This window comes from Rosa chinensis, chromosome 4 (assembly GCF_002994745.2).
Source record: "Rosa chinensis cultivar Old Blush chromosome 4, RchiOBHm-V2, whole genome shotgun sequence".
NCBI classification, from domain to species: Eukaryota; Viridiplantae; Streptophyta; class Magnoliopsida; order Rosales; family Rosaceae; genus Rosa; species Rosa chinensis.
Window position 1 is genome coordinate 31137699 of NC_037091.1, and position 21409 is coordinate 31159107.

Consider the following 21409-nt stretch of genomic DNA (forward strand, 5'->3'; position numbering starts at 1 on the left):
TTCTTAATGGAAGGGCTGCAAAAGTATAGGAGAAACAGTCCAGCTACAATGAATGGATGCCTTCTTCTCATTTACTACAGGTTCCTTGAGAATAACTGGATCCCGGGAAAGCAGAAGGAAACTCCAAGATTTGTCCGATGGTCGATAAAAGAAATATTTAACTTGGAGTAGCTGTAACGTCCCGAACCTGAATTTACCGGTTTACTAGTCATTTGGACGGTAAACAGCCTTTACTTTCACTTTTACTTTCGGTTTAGTACTTTTTGTGGCCCTAAAAGTTGACCTTTTGTTCGGGTCAAAATTTGAGGAAAGATTCTTCATGGAAGTTGTAGAGGACGTTAAACCGAGCGCGTGCATATGTGGTGCGTAAAAATCGGACTTAGTATGCGAGAGTTATGGCCAAAAATGTGAAGTTACTGTTTATGGTAACTTTTGATAAAAATGGAAAGTTACCCGGGTAGGTTTCCATTTCCGGAAACCACCCCAGCTCTTTCTCTCTCCTCCCCCCCCCGAGCTCTCTCTTCTCCGGTTCGACCCTTTCCTTCCTCCCTCCGATTTCCGGCGATTCCGGCCACCAACCGGCGTGCCACCGGTCACCAGAGGAGCGCTTCCTCCCTCCGAGCACCCCAGCAGCCTTGGTTTTCCACGATTTGGCCGGAAAACCACGGATCGAAGCCTAAACCACTCCGGCTGCAGTTTGGGACTTTTGCCGATTCCCGGCGATTCCGGCCACCTCCGGTCCCCATTTCTTCGTCGAAGGTTTGGTTTTTACCACTGATCATTTCCCCTATGGTCTTGTAACGCGATTTGAAGTGTAGAGGCCGGATCGAATTAGGGTTCTTGAAATTTTCTGGGTTTGTGTTCTTGGATTGATTTCGACTGTTTCTAGTTGTTATTTGGGAATGTTGTAGTTGAGAAGTTGAATCAGTGTGTTGAGTAGGTGCTGCTGCCAAAGTTTGGTGGCCATCGGAGCTGGTGGCGGTGGCGGCGGTGGCGGCGGTGCCGCCACTGTGGGCGGCGGTAGCGGCGGCTAGGGAAGCTTTTTAATTTCATTTTCTGGCTAGTTAAATTCTATAATTATCATAGGGCATATATGTGAAGTTTGGTGAATTTTGGAGGAGTTTGGAATTGTTTGTGAATTTTCGAAGTTTGGAGTTTTGTGGTGGAATCATGGGACATCCGGCCGTCGGATTTCCCTCGTTTTCATTATTGGAATATGTAAATTGAGGAATTGGAATTGTGGAAGAGATTTGGGGTGAATTTGAGAAGTATTGGAGATAGAGATTTTCAGGTTTCGTTTAGGTTCGTAATTATTTTATCGAATTGCCGTTTACGGAAATTTAATTGTGTACAGGGCAATGTTGCGAGCTACGGCTAGATAAAGGAACTCGTTTGTGTGGTCACCCAATAGTACTGTGAGTGGACCTTTGATTTTAATTGATGCATGCAAATTAAATTCCGCATGTTTTAAGATATTGATTTATCAACTTATTTATCGAGCATTTTATTTTGTTTGGTTTATGATTGATTTATTGGTTTGAACATTTGAATTAAATTTCGTTATGCTCGATTTGAGGACTTTGACTCATGCGGATCAATTTATACTATTTATTTATTTCTACTCGACGATTTGAGATTATTAATGAGTTTCGAGGAAGTATAATTTTATACTTATTTATACCTTACTTATATTTGAACCTGAGTTGAGCTTGGCGTGCGGGGTCACGTCTTTATACATTTGGATTTTTACTTTGTGAAATAAGTGGGGAAATTATACAGTTTTGCTTGGCTTTCGACTATCTTCTTTTTCACCATACGCGGGTCATGTGTTTAGGTCTCCTCCTCACTTACTTTGTGTTTGTGGGTGGCAGTGAGGTAGCTTTCTCCTCCTCACGTGGGTGGTAGTCGAGGTTATATTCTCCTCCTCGCACAATCTATGTGCGAATGGTAGTTGAGGTTATTAGTTCTCCTCCTCGCACAATCTATGTGCGAATGGCAGTCGAGGGTAGGTAGAGCCTGAGGGGCTCCATTCCCGTATGGTGAACCCATTTCCCCTATGTTCTTTGATTGTTGTTCTTAGCTAGCGGGGCTAGCTCGATTTTCATTTAACCAGCGGGGCTGGTCTTGTTTTCCTTGAGTATCGGAGTTCCAACTTTTTCTTTTAAATCATATGGGACTAGCGGGGCTAGTCGGTTTTTATGAGTGGAACTCCTTTTGTTTTACTTTCGTTAATCCTTGCATGCATCGGGAATTTCTAAAAGAAATAAATGTGGGAAAGTATAAAATCCATTTGGTTTATATTTGTTTATTTTTGTCCACTCACGCTAACGTTTTTATGTACTTTCCCCTGGGCCCTTCGTTTTCAAATGCCCAGTTTGCAGGCGTTATTAGTTGAGGTCGGGCGTACGTGGTTCGAGGCATAGTTGACGAATAGCTTCCGCACTTCTTTGTTTGGCTCTGATCTATTGTGGGTTACTGTTTTGGGTAGTCCACTTTAGGGGTGACTCGACCAGTTCTCGGTAGAGTTATCACTAAGGTGGGCCCCGCAGGGCCACCTCGGGTTCCAGGGTGGAATCCGGGGCGGGTCCTGTCAGTAGCTTTACAGGAATGAGAACTTGGCTGTGGTAAGCAAAACACAAAAACATTAAATGCATGTACATATTTCATTATTACATCGAACTGACTCATAAATGTAATAGGGTCTAATCAAAGCTAGACCATGGTCTACAAATCTAGGACTGGAAGACCTCGAGTTGGATGATAAGGAGCAGGACACTCCAAGCTTTGACAACTGGGTAAGTATATCATTCTGAGCTTGTCTACTTCCAATTAATATTGGGGGCAAGAAACATTATTGGCCCCCAATAATGTCTTGACCCTGGTTTAGTTATTACTTAAATCATGTCTTTCAAAAGAAAACTGATTTTTGTGTGTTTATTTAATACATTGGCCTGTGAATCATTGAAATAGAAGCTTTTCTGGTGGTCTATTGGGGGACAATAATCTTTTTACTGCCCCCCAATAAACACAATATTGGGGGCCAATAACTTTCAATTTTTTGTTCTATTATTTGCAGGTGCCCCAGGCAAGCCAAGCAGAAGAGGAACAAAATGAAAGGCTAATAAGGAATATCAAAGAACTCATCAGTGAGATGGAGGCAGCCATCAGTGACACGAATCCCACCAAAGAAATGAAGGCAAAGCTAGGAAAGCTTGCCAAAGCTAATGAGGACCTGAATGCACAAAACAGGGATTTATGGGCCAAGCTAAAGCTAGCCGATGAGAGGATTAAAGGCCTAGAGGATGAAAAGAGAGCCAAAAATAACCTCATCAGGGCTCTGTACATTAGGCTTGGAAAGGAAAAGGGAGATCACCCTCCACCACAAAGTCAGCTTCAGATAGTTCCATTTACGCACAAAGTGCCTTAAGATGAAGTCAAGGAAGAAACTCCAAACTTTGGAGCAAGTGTGGGAGAGGAAACACATTATGCAGCCAGTGTGGGAGATGAGACGGAGAAGGTGATATCAACATTTCCTCTCTGTATGGAACTACCTGAACAACAAGAAGAAAGCCGAAAACAACCTTAACAACCAGAAGGTGGGAATCAAGAAGAGGAAGAATGTCTTGATAACATCGTAAGGATGATTGCTGGAAAAGAAGAGAAGGTAGAACTTGGAAAGAAAAAATAGAAAGAAAAGGCCCAAACCGAACAACCAAAACAGAAGAAAAACGTGGAGATCCTGTCTATAAAGAAGAATGTTAAGACATACAAGAAGGGTGCGAAGAAGGCTAAAGAAGATGACTGGGAGTACAACACTCCCGAAGAAGCAAAGATGAGGAAGAGAGCCCCACCTAAGAGAGCTAGGAACATGTTGCAGACCCAGAAAAAAGTGGAGAACAAGATCAAAATCTAGGGTGTCAACTGCGAGAAGCCAACTTGGAAGACACTGAACCCCGCAGTGGCAAGTCACTTTCAATACTTCTTCAATGTTGCCATGAAAGACACATAAGTACACAGCCTGGTTTAATTTAGTAGAAAATTTCAATTTCTTTATTTCATATGGTTTACAAACCAATTAGAATTAATTGTTTCTGTTTGCACAGGTCCGAATACTAGATCAGCAACAATCTATTACTCCGGATAACCAAGCATTACCTCAGAGTGATCATCCAAGAGGGGGATGTCAAAACTGATGTAAGTCTTCCATTGATGCGGTCCATTTAATGTTAATGTGATTATTACCCCTAGTAATATTGTTATTTAGGCAATTAACTTTAATCTTTCTCACTTATATAGTTCTGATGGTGAATCAAATGACATAATTGCAGGTGATTAGCATTTATATTGATTTGTTGAAGTTTGATGTCGAAAAGCGAAATGCTCAAGTCGGATTTCTCACTGTAGACGCAGCGGTAAGTAATCGAAACCAAGCAAATGGAGTTTTGTGTTTATTAAATAGTAGTAGTTTATGAATAATTGAAATGTAGTGTTTCTTTTGGTGTCTACTGGGGGGCAATAGACAGATTATTGTCCCCCAATAATGTTTTGACTGTGGTCTATTAATCATCTAAATCATGTCTTTGAAAACTGTTATGTTGATTTGTGTTAATTGATTCAAAATGCAGTGTTTTTTATGGTCTATTGGGGGCAGTAGACATATTTCCCCCCCCCCCCCCCCAAATAATGTCTTCGTTTGAAGTTAGTAATGGTTTATTAACAGCACAGTTTTCAGTTTTAACTTGTATTAACTTGGTTATGTTGTCTATACAGTACTATGCAATAAATCATGAGCAGAAGAAGGAAAAGGTGAGGACACTAGACCGCTCGAGTGCGGTGTCGAAACATTGTTGATCGAACCACTGTGGTAGATCTTCCGTTTCCCAAAGGTCCTAGTTCCCATTCACCACAGTACAAGCATGCACTACACTTTGCTGGTAACCGACAATGAAAAAAGGTGCTTTACTCATATGAATTCATTGTGGCCAGCAATCGATGAATTCACTAATGAGGAGAAGTACCACCTGAATGAGGCAAGAGTGGTATGTAATCATTTCACAACACTTTTTTGTTTTCCATAGTGTTTAGGATGATTTTCAAGAACTAAACTTGTATATCTGCAAAACACAGGTAAAGCACATCAAGAAGTTCATACATACTGTGAACTTGACAAAGTTTAGAACCCCAGGTGACAGCCAAGATCCAGAGGTCACTAGGGAAAAATGCAAAGGTGAAGATGACAAGGAAAACCTAATTATGGTTGAAGAAGAAATGACCAAGAAGGAAAAAGAAACTAGGAACTGGATCTTGCAGAACAACATTGTGGAGACAGACTATGAACTCTATGAAGACTTTGTGTGAGCACCGGAAAATTTATCAAGCTTAAATTGAGATCGTTCAACAATTTATTTATTTACGATCTCGGTAATTGTCGGAGTGCTCGAGAATATTTTCAGAAAATTTTGTATAGTGAAATCCTCTATTTAAGGATTGGCTAATAAAGTGCACGACACGACGAGTTCGTGGGACTTTTCGGGGAATTTTTCGGATACCCGACCTATTTGTTATGATTTTCCAAAGTTTTGAGATTTTAGAAATTAATTAAGGAAATAGAAAATGGGTGGAGCGATCCTAACCATCCATAAACCCACCGACTGATCACAGCCGTCGAAATTAAGTTAGAGCAGCCTATAAAGAGGCCTTGTCTCGGTTGGACGACCAAAAGGATCCAGAGAGAAGCTCAAAGCTTCTGACCCGAAACGGAGTCGCCGACCCGAGAATGAAACCCGACCAAAGTGGTGTTGTCCGACCACCGATCGACGACTGACGGCCACCATCTTCTTCGTCTCGCCGTCGCCAATAGCCTCCTATCCTTGGATCGTCAATGCAACGATCGTGAACGGAGAGTTGAAGGTGAGAAGCATCGTTTGCTCTACCGGTTCTGTGGTGGTTTCCGGCCACCGTCTGGGCGGCCTTCAGTATGGAACTTCCTCCTCTCGCCTTTCTCTACACGCTAGATTAATTAGTCTTTGAAATTGGTGGGGTTTTGACGATTTCGTTTCTGGGATTGGTCTCGGGGTACCATGTTCTTCGACACCAGTGACCTTCCCGGAAATTCTGGGCTTGGTTTTCACCTTGGCTGCACTTGTGGACCAGAAATCAAGAGTCTTGCTGGGTTATTAGCGTCAAAATCCTCAACTCATCAACATTCCAGTTCTAGCAAGGGGTTCTGTAAACCCGAGCTTGATCAACGTAGACTTTCGAAGGTATAATTCCAAACCTTGAATTCAAAGGTTGCTCTTGTGATGAATTCGAAAATTGTGGACTGAAGAGCTCTTGAATTATTTCTGTCCTGGAGATTTGGTTGAATCATGATGTTATGCATAGTTTGATCGAGTTGTGTAGTTTGGTGGTTTGAGGATTTCTTTGCAGATTGTAGTACTGGAGGTAATATCGAGATTTAGATGGAAATGTTTCTGTTTGTTGGCTGGAGAATCGATTGAGTTATGGATTGAGAAATTGGTTGTATTATTGACTGGAGATTGTGAGTGCGTGTGTGAGGTTTCTGTGAAATTGATTACTGGTTATGAGTGAATAAATGGTATTGTGTTGTTATGTTTGATCTGTGGCTATTGTTATTTGGAAGGTAACAACACAGAAATTATGAATTGGTTGTGATGTTGAATGCTTGAGAGTGAATTTAAAAGGTCCTAAGGGATGGTTTAGGTTATGTGGGTGTCCATAGTAATTCGATGGAATTTACTATGCGACAAAATGTGAAATAGAAATAAAAGACCAAGTATTGCGTGAATTGGGATAAATCGTTTACGAAATTGGAAACATGATCTTTGCTTGTGTATATGTTAAATTGATAGTAAATGAAAGGAATTATTATATATGTATAATGGGTGGCCTTAGTAGTTGGGTGCACTCAATGCATATTTGGTCGATACTTTAAACTTCATGATACTTTAAACTTCATGTAAATGTTCGGTAATTTGGGGTTTAATTATCGAACTTGTCATAATTGGTCAAACAATGGTCAAAATTGGTCAATCCTGGTCAAACCAGGAAATGTTGGTCAAACCTTGGTCAACTCCTGGTCAAACCAGGAAAAGTTGGTTTGGACGATTTATTATTTGTCAAGATCTCATATAATTGTTCAAAAGATATTGACTATCAAAATGTCGGAATTTAGGGCTCCAATTACCCGAGGAACGGAAGGTTCGTGACTCTCGGAGCACGTGAGAGAAAGCATCGGAATCGAGGTAGGGATTCAGGACTCTCCTCGGTTGGTGATTTTCTTATATATTGTTATTAAATGATGCATGTTAGTTGGTATGGTTTGGTTATGTTCAAATGCACACTAATCAAACCATGTGAGAAATGTGATGGCTTGAGAGCGAAGGGTAGCTCTGACTTCCTTGGGTTCGATCCCCAAAACCTCTGGAGGGTTAGTTACACCGGTCGTCCGGGTATTCCGATCGTAATAACGGGCCCGGTACGTGTGTGTAGCTAAGTAGTGGACGCTCTCGCTACGCTTACCTAGTGATAAATTAATTTGAGGTAAGGTCGTGTAGTGGGTCTATGGGACCGGCCATCAGGTAATACTTGGATTTGGCGCCGTATTTATTTAAGCATCATGCATCGGTTTTCAAGTTGAAAATCATTAAAGTTTGTCGTTCTTTTAAATATTTGGTTTAAATATGTTTTCATACTAGGCAGCCCAAATATTTGTTTATTGGTTTTAAATCTAGTTGAGGTAGAGTTCCTGTAGAGCAGCGAGGACGAAAGCTCACCTCTACAACAGTATGAATGCAGGTACTGTGCACTAGTGACAACACAGTAGCGGGCGGAGCTGGGTGTGCGGAAGCTCGGTAAAACATCGTTTGGATTTAATTTTAAACTCTCTTTCTCGAACTTCGTGTTTCGGAGCTTGTTGTTATCTAGCCTCGTGTTAAATTTAGTTGAATTCTCTTTCATTGAAATTCACACTTCGTGTGATCCTTATCCAAGTTCTGGACGAACGAAATAGATTTTAGTAACTCAGGTTTTCACCTAAAAAATATTTGTAGCTTCCGCTGTGTTTAGATAGGAAATTTTCAAACAAAATGCCTAGCGATTCTCTAGGATGTAAATTGATCGTTCGATTTATGTTTTAGAGACTCGCGGCACTGTAACGAGCTTAAGTTGGTGAGGTGCAGCTTGGGGCGTTACACCGCAGCAGAACACATCATCGTAAGTACCCCAAAACCACATTGTTTGTACCTCAAAACAAACTATTTGTTTATTACCCCCCAATAAAGTTAACATGAATTATTTTACTTTTTTACAGTGCTGATTGCGGACCCTTTATGCTCCATTTCATGGAGAGCATAGTAAATGGTGAAGAATCAAGCAAGGCAGGGACAACATGAGTAAAAGAATGCTAGAGAGAATCATGCACCTTGAATTAGGGAGAAACCGAGAAAGTGAAGAACAAAATTAGGGATAACATAAGTAGGAATTTAACTTTAGGATTCAAAAAGTAGGGATTGTAAAATTCTCGTACTAAATTTATCTTCAAATTATGGTTAAATGACATGAAGTATTGGATGATATAATATACTTCTGTTGCCTTAAATTTATAACAGGTCCTTTTAACAAATTGTTGATGGATTCATGCACCAAAATAGTTAGGTTTATTGCCCCCCCCAATAATCTTCATAATTTCGGTCAGAAGATACTTATTTGTCTTTAGTTTAGTTTAGGAAAGTAAATATCTTCAAATTCAATACTTGGCAAACTCAAGTTCACCAATAATCAGGTTTATTGGGGGATCATAAAGGGTCTATTGGACCCTAATAATATTTAAGAAGATGGCCAGAAGTATCTCGGTTGGTTTTTAAATTAGTTGCAACAGTTGAGTTGGGTTTCAAATCATATGAAGGTCTAATGTCCTTGAATAATCAAACATTATTGGGGGCAATCTGTCTATTCCCCCTAATAAACCACCTATAATCAATCATTGCAACTCAAACCTGTTCAAAATTTAATTTCATTTATGTAAAAGCAATTGAAATCATAATAAAAGTAAAAATTTGTCCTCCGGAAAAGAATAATGGTTCAATGAGCATGAATATAATCAATTATTGCCCCTAATAAAACTGTTACTGCCCCCAATAGAATGATCTTTACAGAGACATATACTACTGTTCAACAAGATGTTCTGTGTAGCTCAACTTGTTATGAGTGTCCATTTTGCCGCAACGACCGCAGTGAATTTAATAGACAACTTAATGAATCATATGGAATAGGAATCACTTCAAAAAAATATTTCTACATTTAGTTATGAATTTAATTCTCTTCATTTGGTGTTGATGAAAATGCTTGTTTTATCATTACCATAGATTTATTGGCAGCATAAATTGAGAGGAGATGCCGATTGATAAATCTTGGATGCCGTTAAGTAGATCAGACCCAAAGTATGATCAAGGAGTTACTGAGTTTCTTGATTATGCATATAGCCATGATAAGTGGGTAGAGGATGACATGATAATATGTCCATGCCATGCAAAGTATGTGGTTTAATTCTCACATTCTGTGGTACTATTTACATCTTTCAAATATTTTTATATGTTGCTATTTTATGCTATTTATTGCATGTTTTAGCTCTTATTTTGCATTCTAACTTCTTTGTTTTTCTTTTACAATAGGACAATATTGCAACAGATTCAAGTGCACACCATGATGAAGATGTTGTTGATGAAGATGGTGATGAAGATGTTGCATGCTGATGAATATGATGCAAACTCTAATGAGGACTTTTATTAGATATATTGTTAGCTTCCTTGCTTAAGAATGATTATATTATAAAGACCAAATATTGAATATTTATCTGACCATGTATGAATGATTAACTATGTTTCATCTAATGCAATTTTTTTTATGAAGATTTAATTGTCTCCTTGTATGTTTAATAAAAAAAATTATCTTGATTCATCTACCTCTTCCGATCAGGTTAATTGACAATTAAATTGAGTGTGAGGAAAATAAATTCCTGACAAATTTCAACGAATAAATTGTTTTCCGACCACTTTTTCCGACTACAATATCATTCTCGGAAATATTAGATTATATTTTTCCGACAGAAAATATCAGTTTCTGAGGAAAATATGACCCTCGAAACTTATTCATTTTCGATGCCAACTAGTCATCGGAATTAAATATTCTTATCGGAAATAGTTTTTTCCAACCACTCCTATTCGTCAGAAATAAGTCCTTGGAAAAAAAATGGATTGGCTAGCAACCAATTTTTTCCTACAAGCAACGAATTATTTCCAACAAACATCTTTTGTGGTAAATACTATTTGTCGTAGTTGAGGAGTAACAATTTCCGACCACCGAAAAATTATTTACGACCACTTCTAGCTGTCGGAAATACATCTTTTTCCGAGAGTTGGTCGGAAAAAGACTATTTCCGATGATATTTTTTCCGACGACCACCGAGGGCACCTAGCTGTTAGAAATAGCTTTTTCCGACGGGGAAAGTGCCTTTTTCGACCAAACTCCACCCTTGGAAATGACTATCATTGTTGTAGTGTTCTTTTCACCCTCTCCTATAGACTTGAACTGCTTCACCTTAGGCCTTCCGGGAGGCCTCTTCGAAAGGGGAGTAATCAAGTCAGTAGCAGATTCAGAAGAAGACATATCAATATTGGTTATCGGCCGGATAGGAAAACTGTAGCTCTTGTTGAACCTATCAACACTAAAGTACTTCTCAATATAATCATAGACATTTTCAGAGACAACTCGTATTGCAGCAAGGCCGTGAGGACTAGGAGAACAATTGATCTGCAATTTCACACATGAACATAAATGCTTGGAAACATCAACTACATAAGAAAAGTTAGATCAAACCTCATAAACACCAGAGCTAGAGTAATGGACACTGAAACGACTAGATTTCTCCATCTACACCTTCAACCTTTCCTCCATTTTGGGAGTTAGTTCTGTGGTCCAACGTTGTGCCTCATCCCTCCTTTCACCCATCTGCTCCATCTGTTTAATTATGGTTTGATCCAACATACAATATACCGGCATCAAATGCTCAAGTGCAATCCAAGAGTTAAATGATTCAGCAATCCCATTAGCCATAATTCCATATCGACATCTAGTATAAAATGCACGGCACCAATTTTCCACTAGAATTTTAGCAAGAAAAGGGTCAATAATCTCAGGACCACCTTCTTGTCTAAGCAATCGCAAATTGAAATGGTATGCCTTCTCAGTAGAGGAATATGCAACCTTAAAGAACTTCTTCTTAACTTCTTCTATCAAAACAAAATTACCTTTACCCCTATATTTATCGGCAAGGTTCACCACCAAATGCTTGTAACAAAACAGGTTAGGATATCCAACAAATACCTTATCGAAAGCACTTAACAGTCCAGTACCCTGATCACTAATAAATGTGATGACTCTTCCTTGAGGTTCAAGCAAACTCTTCAAATGGTTAAAAAAGAATGTCCAATTTGCATCTGTCTCAGAATCACAAAAACATATAGAGGGTAGAAACTTGCACAAACCAGAGCACAAAAAGGTCAGTCTACTGGGGGCCAATATAGAAATTATTAGGGGGCAATAAAGTATGCAGTTACCTTGATTTCCATTCCTTCCAATTGCAGAAGGAATCTGACCCTTGTAAATGCTTTTACCAAATGTTCCATCAACATACAACACCGGCAAACATAATTGGAAGCCTTCAACATAACCTCCATAAGCTATGAAAAGCCTCTCAAAATGATTAGTAGATAGGTCAACTTCCAACACAAAAGAAGAGCCCGGATTACTCTGCAAAACAGCTTCCTTATACCAAGATAACTTGCTGAATGAATCTGCATCGGATCCATAAGTTGCTTCCTTACCCCTTTGCTTCGCTTTCAAGGCAACCTTGTAGGAAATATCAAACCCATATATTGACTTGAACTTACTCATAATTTCCCTTGGCTTCAATGAAAGTTTATAGCTAACATCGGCAGCAATGCAAGTCTTGACAACCTTGGATCCCAATAGCTTGTGCTTTTGAGTTTGTTATATAAAGGCAATCATTGGCAGATGATGAAAGAGCACGAAGATGCCAATCACAACCTTCGGTTCCAACATTTGAACAAACTGTATGAATACGGTCCAAATCATTTCTAAAAAACACAAACTCAAAACCAACTGCAATTGCATACTTCTTGAGCTTCTCACGGAGCTCAGCTGCACCATGAAACTTCTCCCCGACATGATGAATATAAGAACCCCACTCATCAGACAAATACGACTTGTGTATTTCAATCCTAAATGCCTCTCCCAAATAATCGTCTTCATCAATAACTCCCGAACAACTATCCGCTGAACACGTGTTGCTGCAACTTCCACCAATCTTTAAAACAGGAATCTCAACACAATCTAACTTATGTATTCTAGCACCGCAGAATAGCATCTGGAAATCACAATTGGAACGAAGAAAACAAACTTCACAACCAATAACTGAATACTAAAGCTCAATAACATCACTTGGAAAAAACTGGAATATATGTACGGAAAATGTCTTCATACAAGTGAGAATAGCTCATACATTGATTCAGAGGAATCATATAACCTTTGCCAGAATAAATGCACCTAGCAACCAAATGATTAGCCATAATCCTAAAAAAAATAAAATAAGAGAACAACAGATTATTGCACCCCAATGATGTAATCAAAACTACCAAAACACATAAGAAGAAGTACCAATTTACTCTTAAAAAAAAGAAAAGGATCACTAGACAACAAATACAGCGGCTTCATAACAGTTAAAACACATTATTGCCTCCTAATACACAGATTATTGGCCCCCAATAATGTAGTCAAAACTACCAAAACACTTTAGAAAGTGTAACAAATTGCTATGCACACAAATGAAAAGATCATTAACCAACAATTATAGAGTCTGAATAACAATTAAAACACATTATTGGCTACCAATAGAAAGATTATTGCCCCTAAATAATATAGTCAGAACTACAAAAACACTTCACAACCAGCTCAAAACTAACACGAAGCTCAGTTTAACCAAAAACAGCACGAAGTTAACACAAAAATTCAAAACTAACAAAATGCACACAAAAAGACCTAGAAATTCAAATCAGAACTGCAATAACACTTCACAACCAGTTCAAACTTAACATGAAGCTCAGATTCAGCAAAATCAGTTCGAATTTAACAGAGCAATTCGAACACAAAACGACCTAGATATTCAAATCAAACAGATTAAACCGAGCTAAAATCAAACAATTACAGAACGATGAAGAAAAGAAGCAAACCGCAATGGAGGAACATAAAGAAGAGCTCTATCTCGCTCCATGTGATAATCACTGCAGATCTTCTCTCTCTAGGAATCGCAGGTCTTCTCTCACTAGAAATCGCAGAGCTTCTCACTCAAGAAATCGCATGGCTCCTCTCTCTAGAAATCGCACAACTCCTCTCTCTCTCTAAAATATGAGAGCTTCACTCTAAAAACCAGGGAGCTTCTCTCTCTAGAAATCGAGCTGATCCTCTCTCTCTAAAATCAGAGAGCTTGTCTCCCTAAATCTCATTCTGTTACGAATTTGAACTCTTGATAGTTATAGAAGGGCAAAACGGTCAAAAATTTTGAATAAAACAGGCCCGGTTTGAAAGAGTTTGGGCAATTGGGGTTAAAAAAATGTAAACTGTCGTTTAAGTGGTCAAACTCTTAGAGTGTTTAGGAAAGTGGGGTTAACTAACCCTAAATTTGGGTAAACGATCATTTCCAAAAAAAAAAAGTTGAATTCCTGCATATTACAATGTCCTTTAAAGAGGGTGATTGCTCTTGATGTACTACAATTGCTTGAGAGAGAGAGAGAGAGAGAGAGAGAGAGAGAGAGAGAGAGAGAGAGAGAGAGAGAGAGAGAGAGAGAGAGAGAGAGAGAGAGATTTCTTTGATCTGGAAAGAGGGAAAAAGATGCTCAGATACTGTATGGTGAAAGTATCAGATACTGTATGATCGATTTGAGTTTTTTTTTTTTGATAAGGTAAATAACATTTCGTGAGTTGAACTACCAACCTCTCATTTACGAAAGGGAGACTACGCCACTAGACCAAATGGTATTGGACATCGATTTTCTCTTTTAATAAATTAAAATTTAGTAAAACCTGCGACATGCCAACATCAAAAGAAGGGGATTAATTAGCTTTATAGTATAATAATAATATTGTATAAATAAATAGGCAGCTGATAGAGGAATATATGATTAATTTATTAAAATAGATTTAGTTAAGATCGATCATATTGTATATTTGTGCAAAAGATATGATTTATATGATTTACTATAAATGTACGCACTATTATACCTGTGGGATATGTTTGACAATGTAACTAGATGATTGCCTATCAATTATTTTATGTTTCAGTGCAAGCTAGTGGTTTAGTAGTGTTCTTTGCAACTGAGGTGGGAATTCATATTGCTTACCTCTTTTTAGTTTTTACCTCTCTTTAATTTTTATCAATTAACACCTACTTTTTTTTTTAAATAAATTAACACCGTAATTTTTATCTAATCACTGATCATCAATCCAAAACTCTGAAAGGGATTTCTCTGACCCACAAAGAAGATAAGCATGTATGAAGACAAACAATTTCTTCCAAATAATGGATAAGGAGCCTATTCAGTCCACTGTTAGTGAACCGTTCACTTGGACAAATGGGTGACGTGGTAGTTAAAGTTATCAAGGTCAGCTGTTAGTCAACATGCAGTAAGACAGTTAAAATGAAAATTACTAAGATTAACGGGAAGCGAAGTTTGACCTTCATATTCCCATATCAAAACACCAGCACAAATCAATCTACTCCCGAGTGCTTATTCCATTAGATTTCTGTGACGAAAGCAACCGTAACACAAAATTTTACTACATGAATCGGAGAAAACTTAGTAATCAACACTACAAATTCCTCTCAACTCGCAAAGTTAAAACAGTGACCCAACCGTATCTCCTCCGTCAGGGGACATCGAGGCGGTGCACCGGTCCCATCTAATTCACCTTTCCATCGCCGATGTCCGTGTGTTCTTGGTTTATCCATTTTTTTTTTTGATCAAATTGAGACATACCAATAGTATGCTCCTTTCATAGATTAAGAAATAGTACAATGACTACTCCAATAAAACAATGATGCTCTGAGTAGTCTATGCCACATACAAACACCTCGCCTTGCAGGCAATCTATTCTACCTAGTCTCACACGCCGGGCACGCAATTGTGGTACGCTAAAAACTAAGTACTTCTACAAGACTCATAGAGGTATCTCTACCAGCATAGACAATAGTAACTAGGATCAAACTATCAAACAACTATAGGCTCCTGCCCTATAAAAAGGGCAGACCTCTTGACAAACCCAAACTAGCCCATAACCTGAGACCAAATCCAAACCTAGTCCCAGGCCCAGGCCCAAGTGTACCAAAGACAACACAACAGGAGACGTGAATCTGCCTCTGTCATTCATCATCGCCGCCGCCATGTTTTCCGGCGGGCGGCCCCACCAACGCAGCATTAGCGCCACTTCTCTCAACGACCTACACAAATAAAAGCCGCCCCGGCGCCGGAACTGGGAAAGAAAGAAACCGAAAACCCAATCGGCCAACAAACGAGCTACCGATCAGGAACTCCGATCTCAAAATCAATTATCTCCGCAACAGCAGCGACCTCCTCTGCAAACAAACTTCGACCTCCGCCGCTACGATTCGCACCTAGTTCAACCACCGCTGCAACCTGGCCAACTCTGCTACAAATCCGGCTCCAATCCGCAAAAACAAACCGCAAATCTCTGGCCTCACCTTAGAACCGCGCTCGACTACGATAGGTCACGCCTCTGCTAGACTCGACGATGAGGAGTTGACCGTCACCGTCGTTCTCTGACACAAACGATGGCTAAGAGCGGCAGCGGCGCTCTGCTAGGTTGAAAAAACTGTTCTTGGTTTATCCATTGATTGAAGTAATCATCAGAAAAAGAAACTTGTTTCCTTCTTGCGTTTGGGATGCAAAAGGAAGGAAATCATTTCCTAAAGAAAGGACAATCAAATCGATTATACCCAAAAAAGACAAAGCTCTGATGATTATGCCCAAGCAATTTACCCAAAGCAACACCGCTTTTACTTCTAACTCTTGACTAATCGAACTAATAGAGGTCTAACTGAGAATCAATGGCTAGATGAAATCTAGAACAAATCAATGGTTTAGATTTGATAGTGAAGTCCACTGGCAGTGGATGAAATAGTTTTTGATAATTGATGACCAATCAATCAACTGCTTATTCTTCCTATTCAATACCTCGATGTTATGGGACTAGTTCATAAAAGGATAGATCAGCTTAGCCTAGCTGGCTAGCTAGTTAGCAGGTTGAGATATGAAGCTAAAATTCTTTAAGTGAACTCATCAAAATACCAAATGCCAAATAAATTGTCGAAATTAACTAACTTCTAAACAATTATTTTGATTGTTATAGTCAGAAGGAGATACTACAGATACTTCATAGAAATTGCGTAACTGGCATCTGCAGGTGATATTTGCAATTAATTGATGCTCATTGGAATGAAAAGCCATTGATAGTCATCCCTCCGTCGATGCAAATAGTCTGTCCAGTTATGTAAGAGGCTGCGGGGAGGCACAAAAATGCTACCAATGCAGACACCTCTTCTGGCTCTCCAGGCCGTCCTAAAGGGGTTCGAGAGTTCACGGCCTCCAAAGTTTTTACATCATTCAGATACTGCATGTAAAGATTTAGAATTGCATGTCAATTAGGTGGAACACAATATAATGCATATGCATATAAATGATCTTACAGGTTCAGCGAGGGGAGTTCTGATGAACCAAGGTGCAACACTGTTGGTCCTTATCTTATCTTTCGCCCATTCACACGCCAAGTTTTTTGCCAATTGATTCATTGCTCCTGAAATCAACGCGTACAGTTCAGAGAAATTTAGCTAAAGTCCAAACAGACTATGAATGAAAATTACCTTTAGTGGCAGCATATATACTCCCAATCTTCCCAAGTGATACCACACCAGCAACAGATGACAAAAGAATTATGTTACCAGTTCCTGAATCTTTGAGAAGAGGATGTGCAAGTTGGCACAAGTGGTATGTGGATTCAAGATTGGTACTCATTATAAATGAGTAATCTTCAGCTGTGTACTCGGTTGCTGGTTTTGATATATTTGTTCCCACGTTGTTTATCTACAGCCAAACATTAAGAATAATAATTAATTAGTTAGTTAATAACTTAGGTCGACCATCTACATTCATAGATGTTGGGATTATGTTGGAGAATCTGGTTGCTCTCACTTACGTCAGAAGAAAAAGCAATCACTTTTGAAAAAATATATGGTGAATGACGAGCATAAGATGTATGTAGTTAGGTTGAGAACAATATTGGTGTGAGTTATTTATGTAGGATTTTATGGAAATGATATCGCCCCGGGAATCGTAAATAATGAGGTTGTTATTGTAATAGATGGTAGGAGTACATGGAATACTTACAAGGATGTTAAGTTTCCCATTAAACAGTAATGAGACCTTGTGTATTAGCTCCTCTCGTTGGGTTTTTAAGACCATATCACAGATCGAACCAGTAACTTGATGAAAACCCTTCAACTTCCACTGACTCAAGCAGTCATTGAGTAGGACTTCATTTCTAGCACAAGTATGTACGCTTGCCCCTAGTCCAGCCAATTCCTCCACAATAGCATACCTGAAAACAACACGAGTGTCGTAGCAATGTTGTAATAGGAGTGTGATAGTACTAGGATCTAGATCTGAGTGAAGCAAACGAGGAAACTAGGCAAACCATTCGGGCGCTCATCAATAAGTTACTCAATTTTCATTTTTACCCCATGAAAGGTTGAGGACCTCATTTTTACATTTGGACTGGGACAAATAAAATTTCAGAAGTACTCCCTCAAAAGGATGTTTACGAAATTAAAAAATGATAAAAAGAAATTTAATTAGTGAAGATTAATAACTAGGGGACTAACCCAATCCCTTTGGTTCCACCGGTGACAAGTGCAGTCATCCCCTCAAGAGACCATCTCCTGTTTCTGCTATTGATATCTGTTCTCGCCATCTTTCTCTCAACTTCGATCACCAATAACTTCAGATGCAGGCTGTTGCAAGTACTTCAAAATTTTTAATGTGGTTAGGATTAATATTGAGCAACCAAAAGTTGTAGATATATATGAAATACGAAAAGGACGTCCATGGTATAAATGGCAAGACATGTCAATCATTGAACTGCATACGCCCACAAAAACGTCACCAAGATATCAACAAAATATTTGCTTAATTGTAGAATCAGGGTTCTCCCTAGAGAATATGAGGCCTAAGGCGAAATTTTTTGTTACACTAGGACAAATTTTTTTTGAATATTTTTTTTTAATTTAGTTTTATAGCTCTGATTTTAAATTTTAGTTGAATGATTTTGTTCTTTAAATTTTACTCACATTTTATATTTATACTATATTCCTTACAAAATCAAATAAAAATATTTATTTATGATATTCGATTAACCATACTTTTTATATTAATACTATATCCCTTGAATAGGCTCAAGTACTTCAAAACTTTCATCATTAAGTTTTTTATTTTGTTTTGTTTCTAAGTACTTTTGACGAAGATGAATGGAATACTTGAGTTTTAATTGAGCCGAAAACAAACTCAAGTTGATGAATATTTTAGGGCTAAATACTATTTAGTACCCTATGGTATGAGTCAAACATCGATTCAGTCTCTCGACTTTCAATTTCATCAAAAACACCCCTACAATATCATATTCTCGTCCAATAGGTCCCTCTGACTCAATTCCGTCAATTTCAGACGTTAAGTGCTGACATGACATTTTCTACTCATCAAAAGTGGGGCCCACATGGAAGTGAAATTCCCAAATTGAGGTTGGGGAGACTCGAACTCCCCCCAACACATGTGCAAGCAAAAGCCCCAAACCACCGGACCACTTGCATGGTACTGCTATATTGCAAACAAAAATAACATATATCTGTATAATATATATATATATATATATATTTAAAAGTCATCGTCCTTCTCCACCCATCTCTCTCCTCCTCTCTTCTTCTTCTTCCTCTTCTGCCATGAAAAAGGGTTTTAACAAGAATTGAAGCAAAAGAATCCAAATTGGCGAAAACAAACAAGTAGATGAGAAGCAACGGCATCAGTTGGTAAAATGATTACCTTGACGACATCGTTGTTGCAAAGAAATCTATGATTGGAGCTATCGAGGAAGAAGATGGAAGCAGTACCTTAGGCCTGGATCAAAATCGAACCAATTTCCAGATCAACAACAACAACATCACATCGTGTAGATACCTCTACTAGTGAGACTAGTTTGCTATCTCACCAAGCATGAGTAACACCCTCTTTGGGACATCCACAAGCCATGGTGAGGCCCAACCGCTACTTGCATTTTGTAGCCCTATGTTCAAACTACGCTACGGTATCCGGAAGTCGCAAATACGTCGCTGGGAAGCCACCTTCCCTGCCTTGCAAAGTTGCCTTCACAAACATGCTTTCTAGACTAGAATAGTGATTTTAGTCATGCCACATCTAAGAAAATGTAAAGGAGAAGCATTCCTTCACCTATAAAAGGAATGCCTCCTCCCACTTAAACACCATCCCATTACATCTTTTGTAATCTCCTTAGGCCGCAAGGCTCAACACACTAGTGTAACATTCAAGTGGACGTAGTTTCCCGCTAAGGCGGGAGACGAACCACTATACATCTCGTGTCACTCTCTCTCTCTCTCTCTCTCTAAAGCTAACTAGAGATCCCACGGATCACTAACGTTAACATTGGCGCCGTCTGTGGGAAGCCAACATATTGGCTTCATCACCTACCATGAGCTAAGTCTGCTTATCGGAGCTCAAAGAAATTTCTTCATTCATTGAGTTATTCCAACCTCACTAATTCTTGAAGTCATCATAAGCTCCTAGTGAGTTTATGTTTGAATTGATGCTTCTTGGCGGCAACTTTTTGCCTAGGCTAATCAACATTACCCCAGCGGTACAACCAGACAGAAATGTGCATCTCAAAGGGCTGCCCAACACATGGTCAACACTGGACAAGAAAAGTCAACACTAACAAAAAAAAAAAAATAATAATAATAATTTGGTGCTGATTCACTCTAGACACCCAGAAAGCTTCTCTGGGCACCCATGACCATTCTTCGATCATCAGCATCAGCGGCACACCACCGCTAGCTATGCCTAGCGGTCAGCAACCAGCAACCTCCGCTCTGCCAACCAGCAGTCACCGCTAGGCAACCTCCATTGTACGACCCAATCATCAGCGGCACCGCTAGCCACCCATCAGCGGCACCACTAGCCGTGCAACCATCCTCCGGCCGCTAGCCGCCATCGATGGCCAAAGCTCCGCTGAGCACCAACTGCTATGCATGAGCTCCGCACCGGTCCACTAGCTAGGCTAGCAGTTAACACCTTGCGCAGACCGCCAGCGCGCCTATCGCCGCTAGCGAGACCAAGCACCATTCTCCACCACCGTTAAGATCCTCCGCCGGCCATACCCGCTGAGCATGCTCCACTGGGCGCAAAGTTGGTCACCGCTGAGCACATACTCACTGATCACACACGCCATTGACCAAGAGCCACTGCTGGCTATCGACGTCAAAAAGCACCGCCAGCACCGGCACGCTAACAACAATTGCACAACATCGTCGTTTACCGGTCACTGGGTATCCTGAAATTGATCAGTGCACCCATCAGCGGTCACTTACCGCCACTGCATCATAGCTGCATTCTATCGCCTTCGCTAATGAAAACTTCACAACCAAAGCTGATCATCAGCGCCAAGCTCCAAGTGAGCACCATCACATCCTTTTTCTTGCAGCTCCGCCAGCTCTCCAGCGGCGATGTTTACCGCTAGCAACACCTAGCGTTCATTTCTCCGCCAACCACCTCCGCTGGCCAAACGCTCTGCTCCGCTAGCCTCATCACTGCTGAGCTTCACCGCTGGAGCCTAGAAGTTCACCGCCGAACTTCGAACTTCACCGCTGGAGCCTGGAAGTTCACCCCTGGAAGGTTATCGCCGAACTTTGAACTTCACCGCTGGAGCCTGGAAGTTCACCGCCTAACTTCGAACTTCATTGTCGAGCATCGGCGCCAAGCTTCACTGCTGAGCTTCTCCTCCGCCGAGCTTCACCTCTGTCGGAACCAAACTCGTCGCAACTGGACGCTTGACTCTGACGTTCACCAGCTCTCAGTCGAGTGCAATAAAATCTTTGGCGACGCTCCAACCAACTAGATAAGCTTCTCTTTTAAAAACAATCTCTGATGGCTTATAATCTATACACACTGCATCATTCTCT

The 21409-nt window shown here is 39.8% G+C and overlaps 1 protein-coding gene across 1 annotated transcript; it reads right to left on the reverse strand.

Annotated features, from left to right (window-relative positions):
* Positions 1 to 16457: 16457 nt before the first annotated feature.
* On the reverse strand, positions 16458 to 18398 carry LOC112198474 (tropinone reductase homolog At2g29290). The gene is made up of 5 exons (XM_024339606.2): positions 18050 to 18398; positions 17556 to 17766; positions 17033 to 17252; positions 16859 to 16965; positions 16458 to 16782 (listed from the first exon to the last, which is right to left on the reverse strand). The coding sequence occupies exons 1-5, from the start codon at positions 18136 to 18138 to the stop codon at positions 16600 to 16602; spliced, it is 810 nt and encodes a 269-aa protein (XP_024195374.1). The 5' UTR covers positions 18139 to 18398; the 3' UTR covers positions 16458 to 16599.
* Positions 18399 to 21409: the final 3011 nt, after the last annotated feature.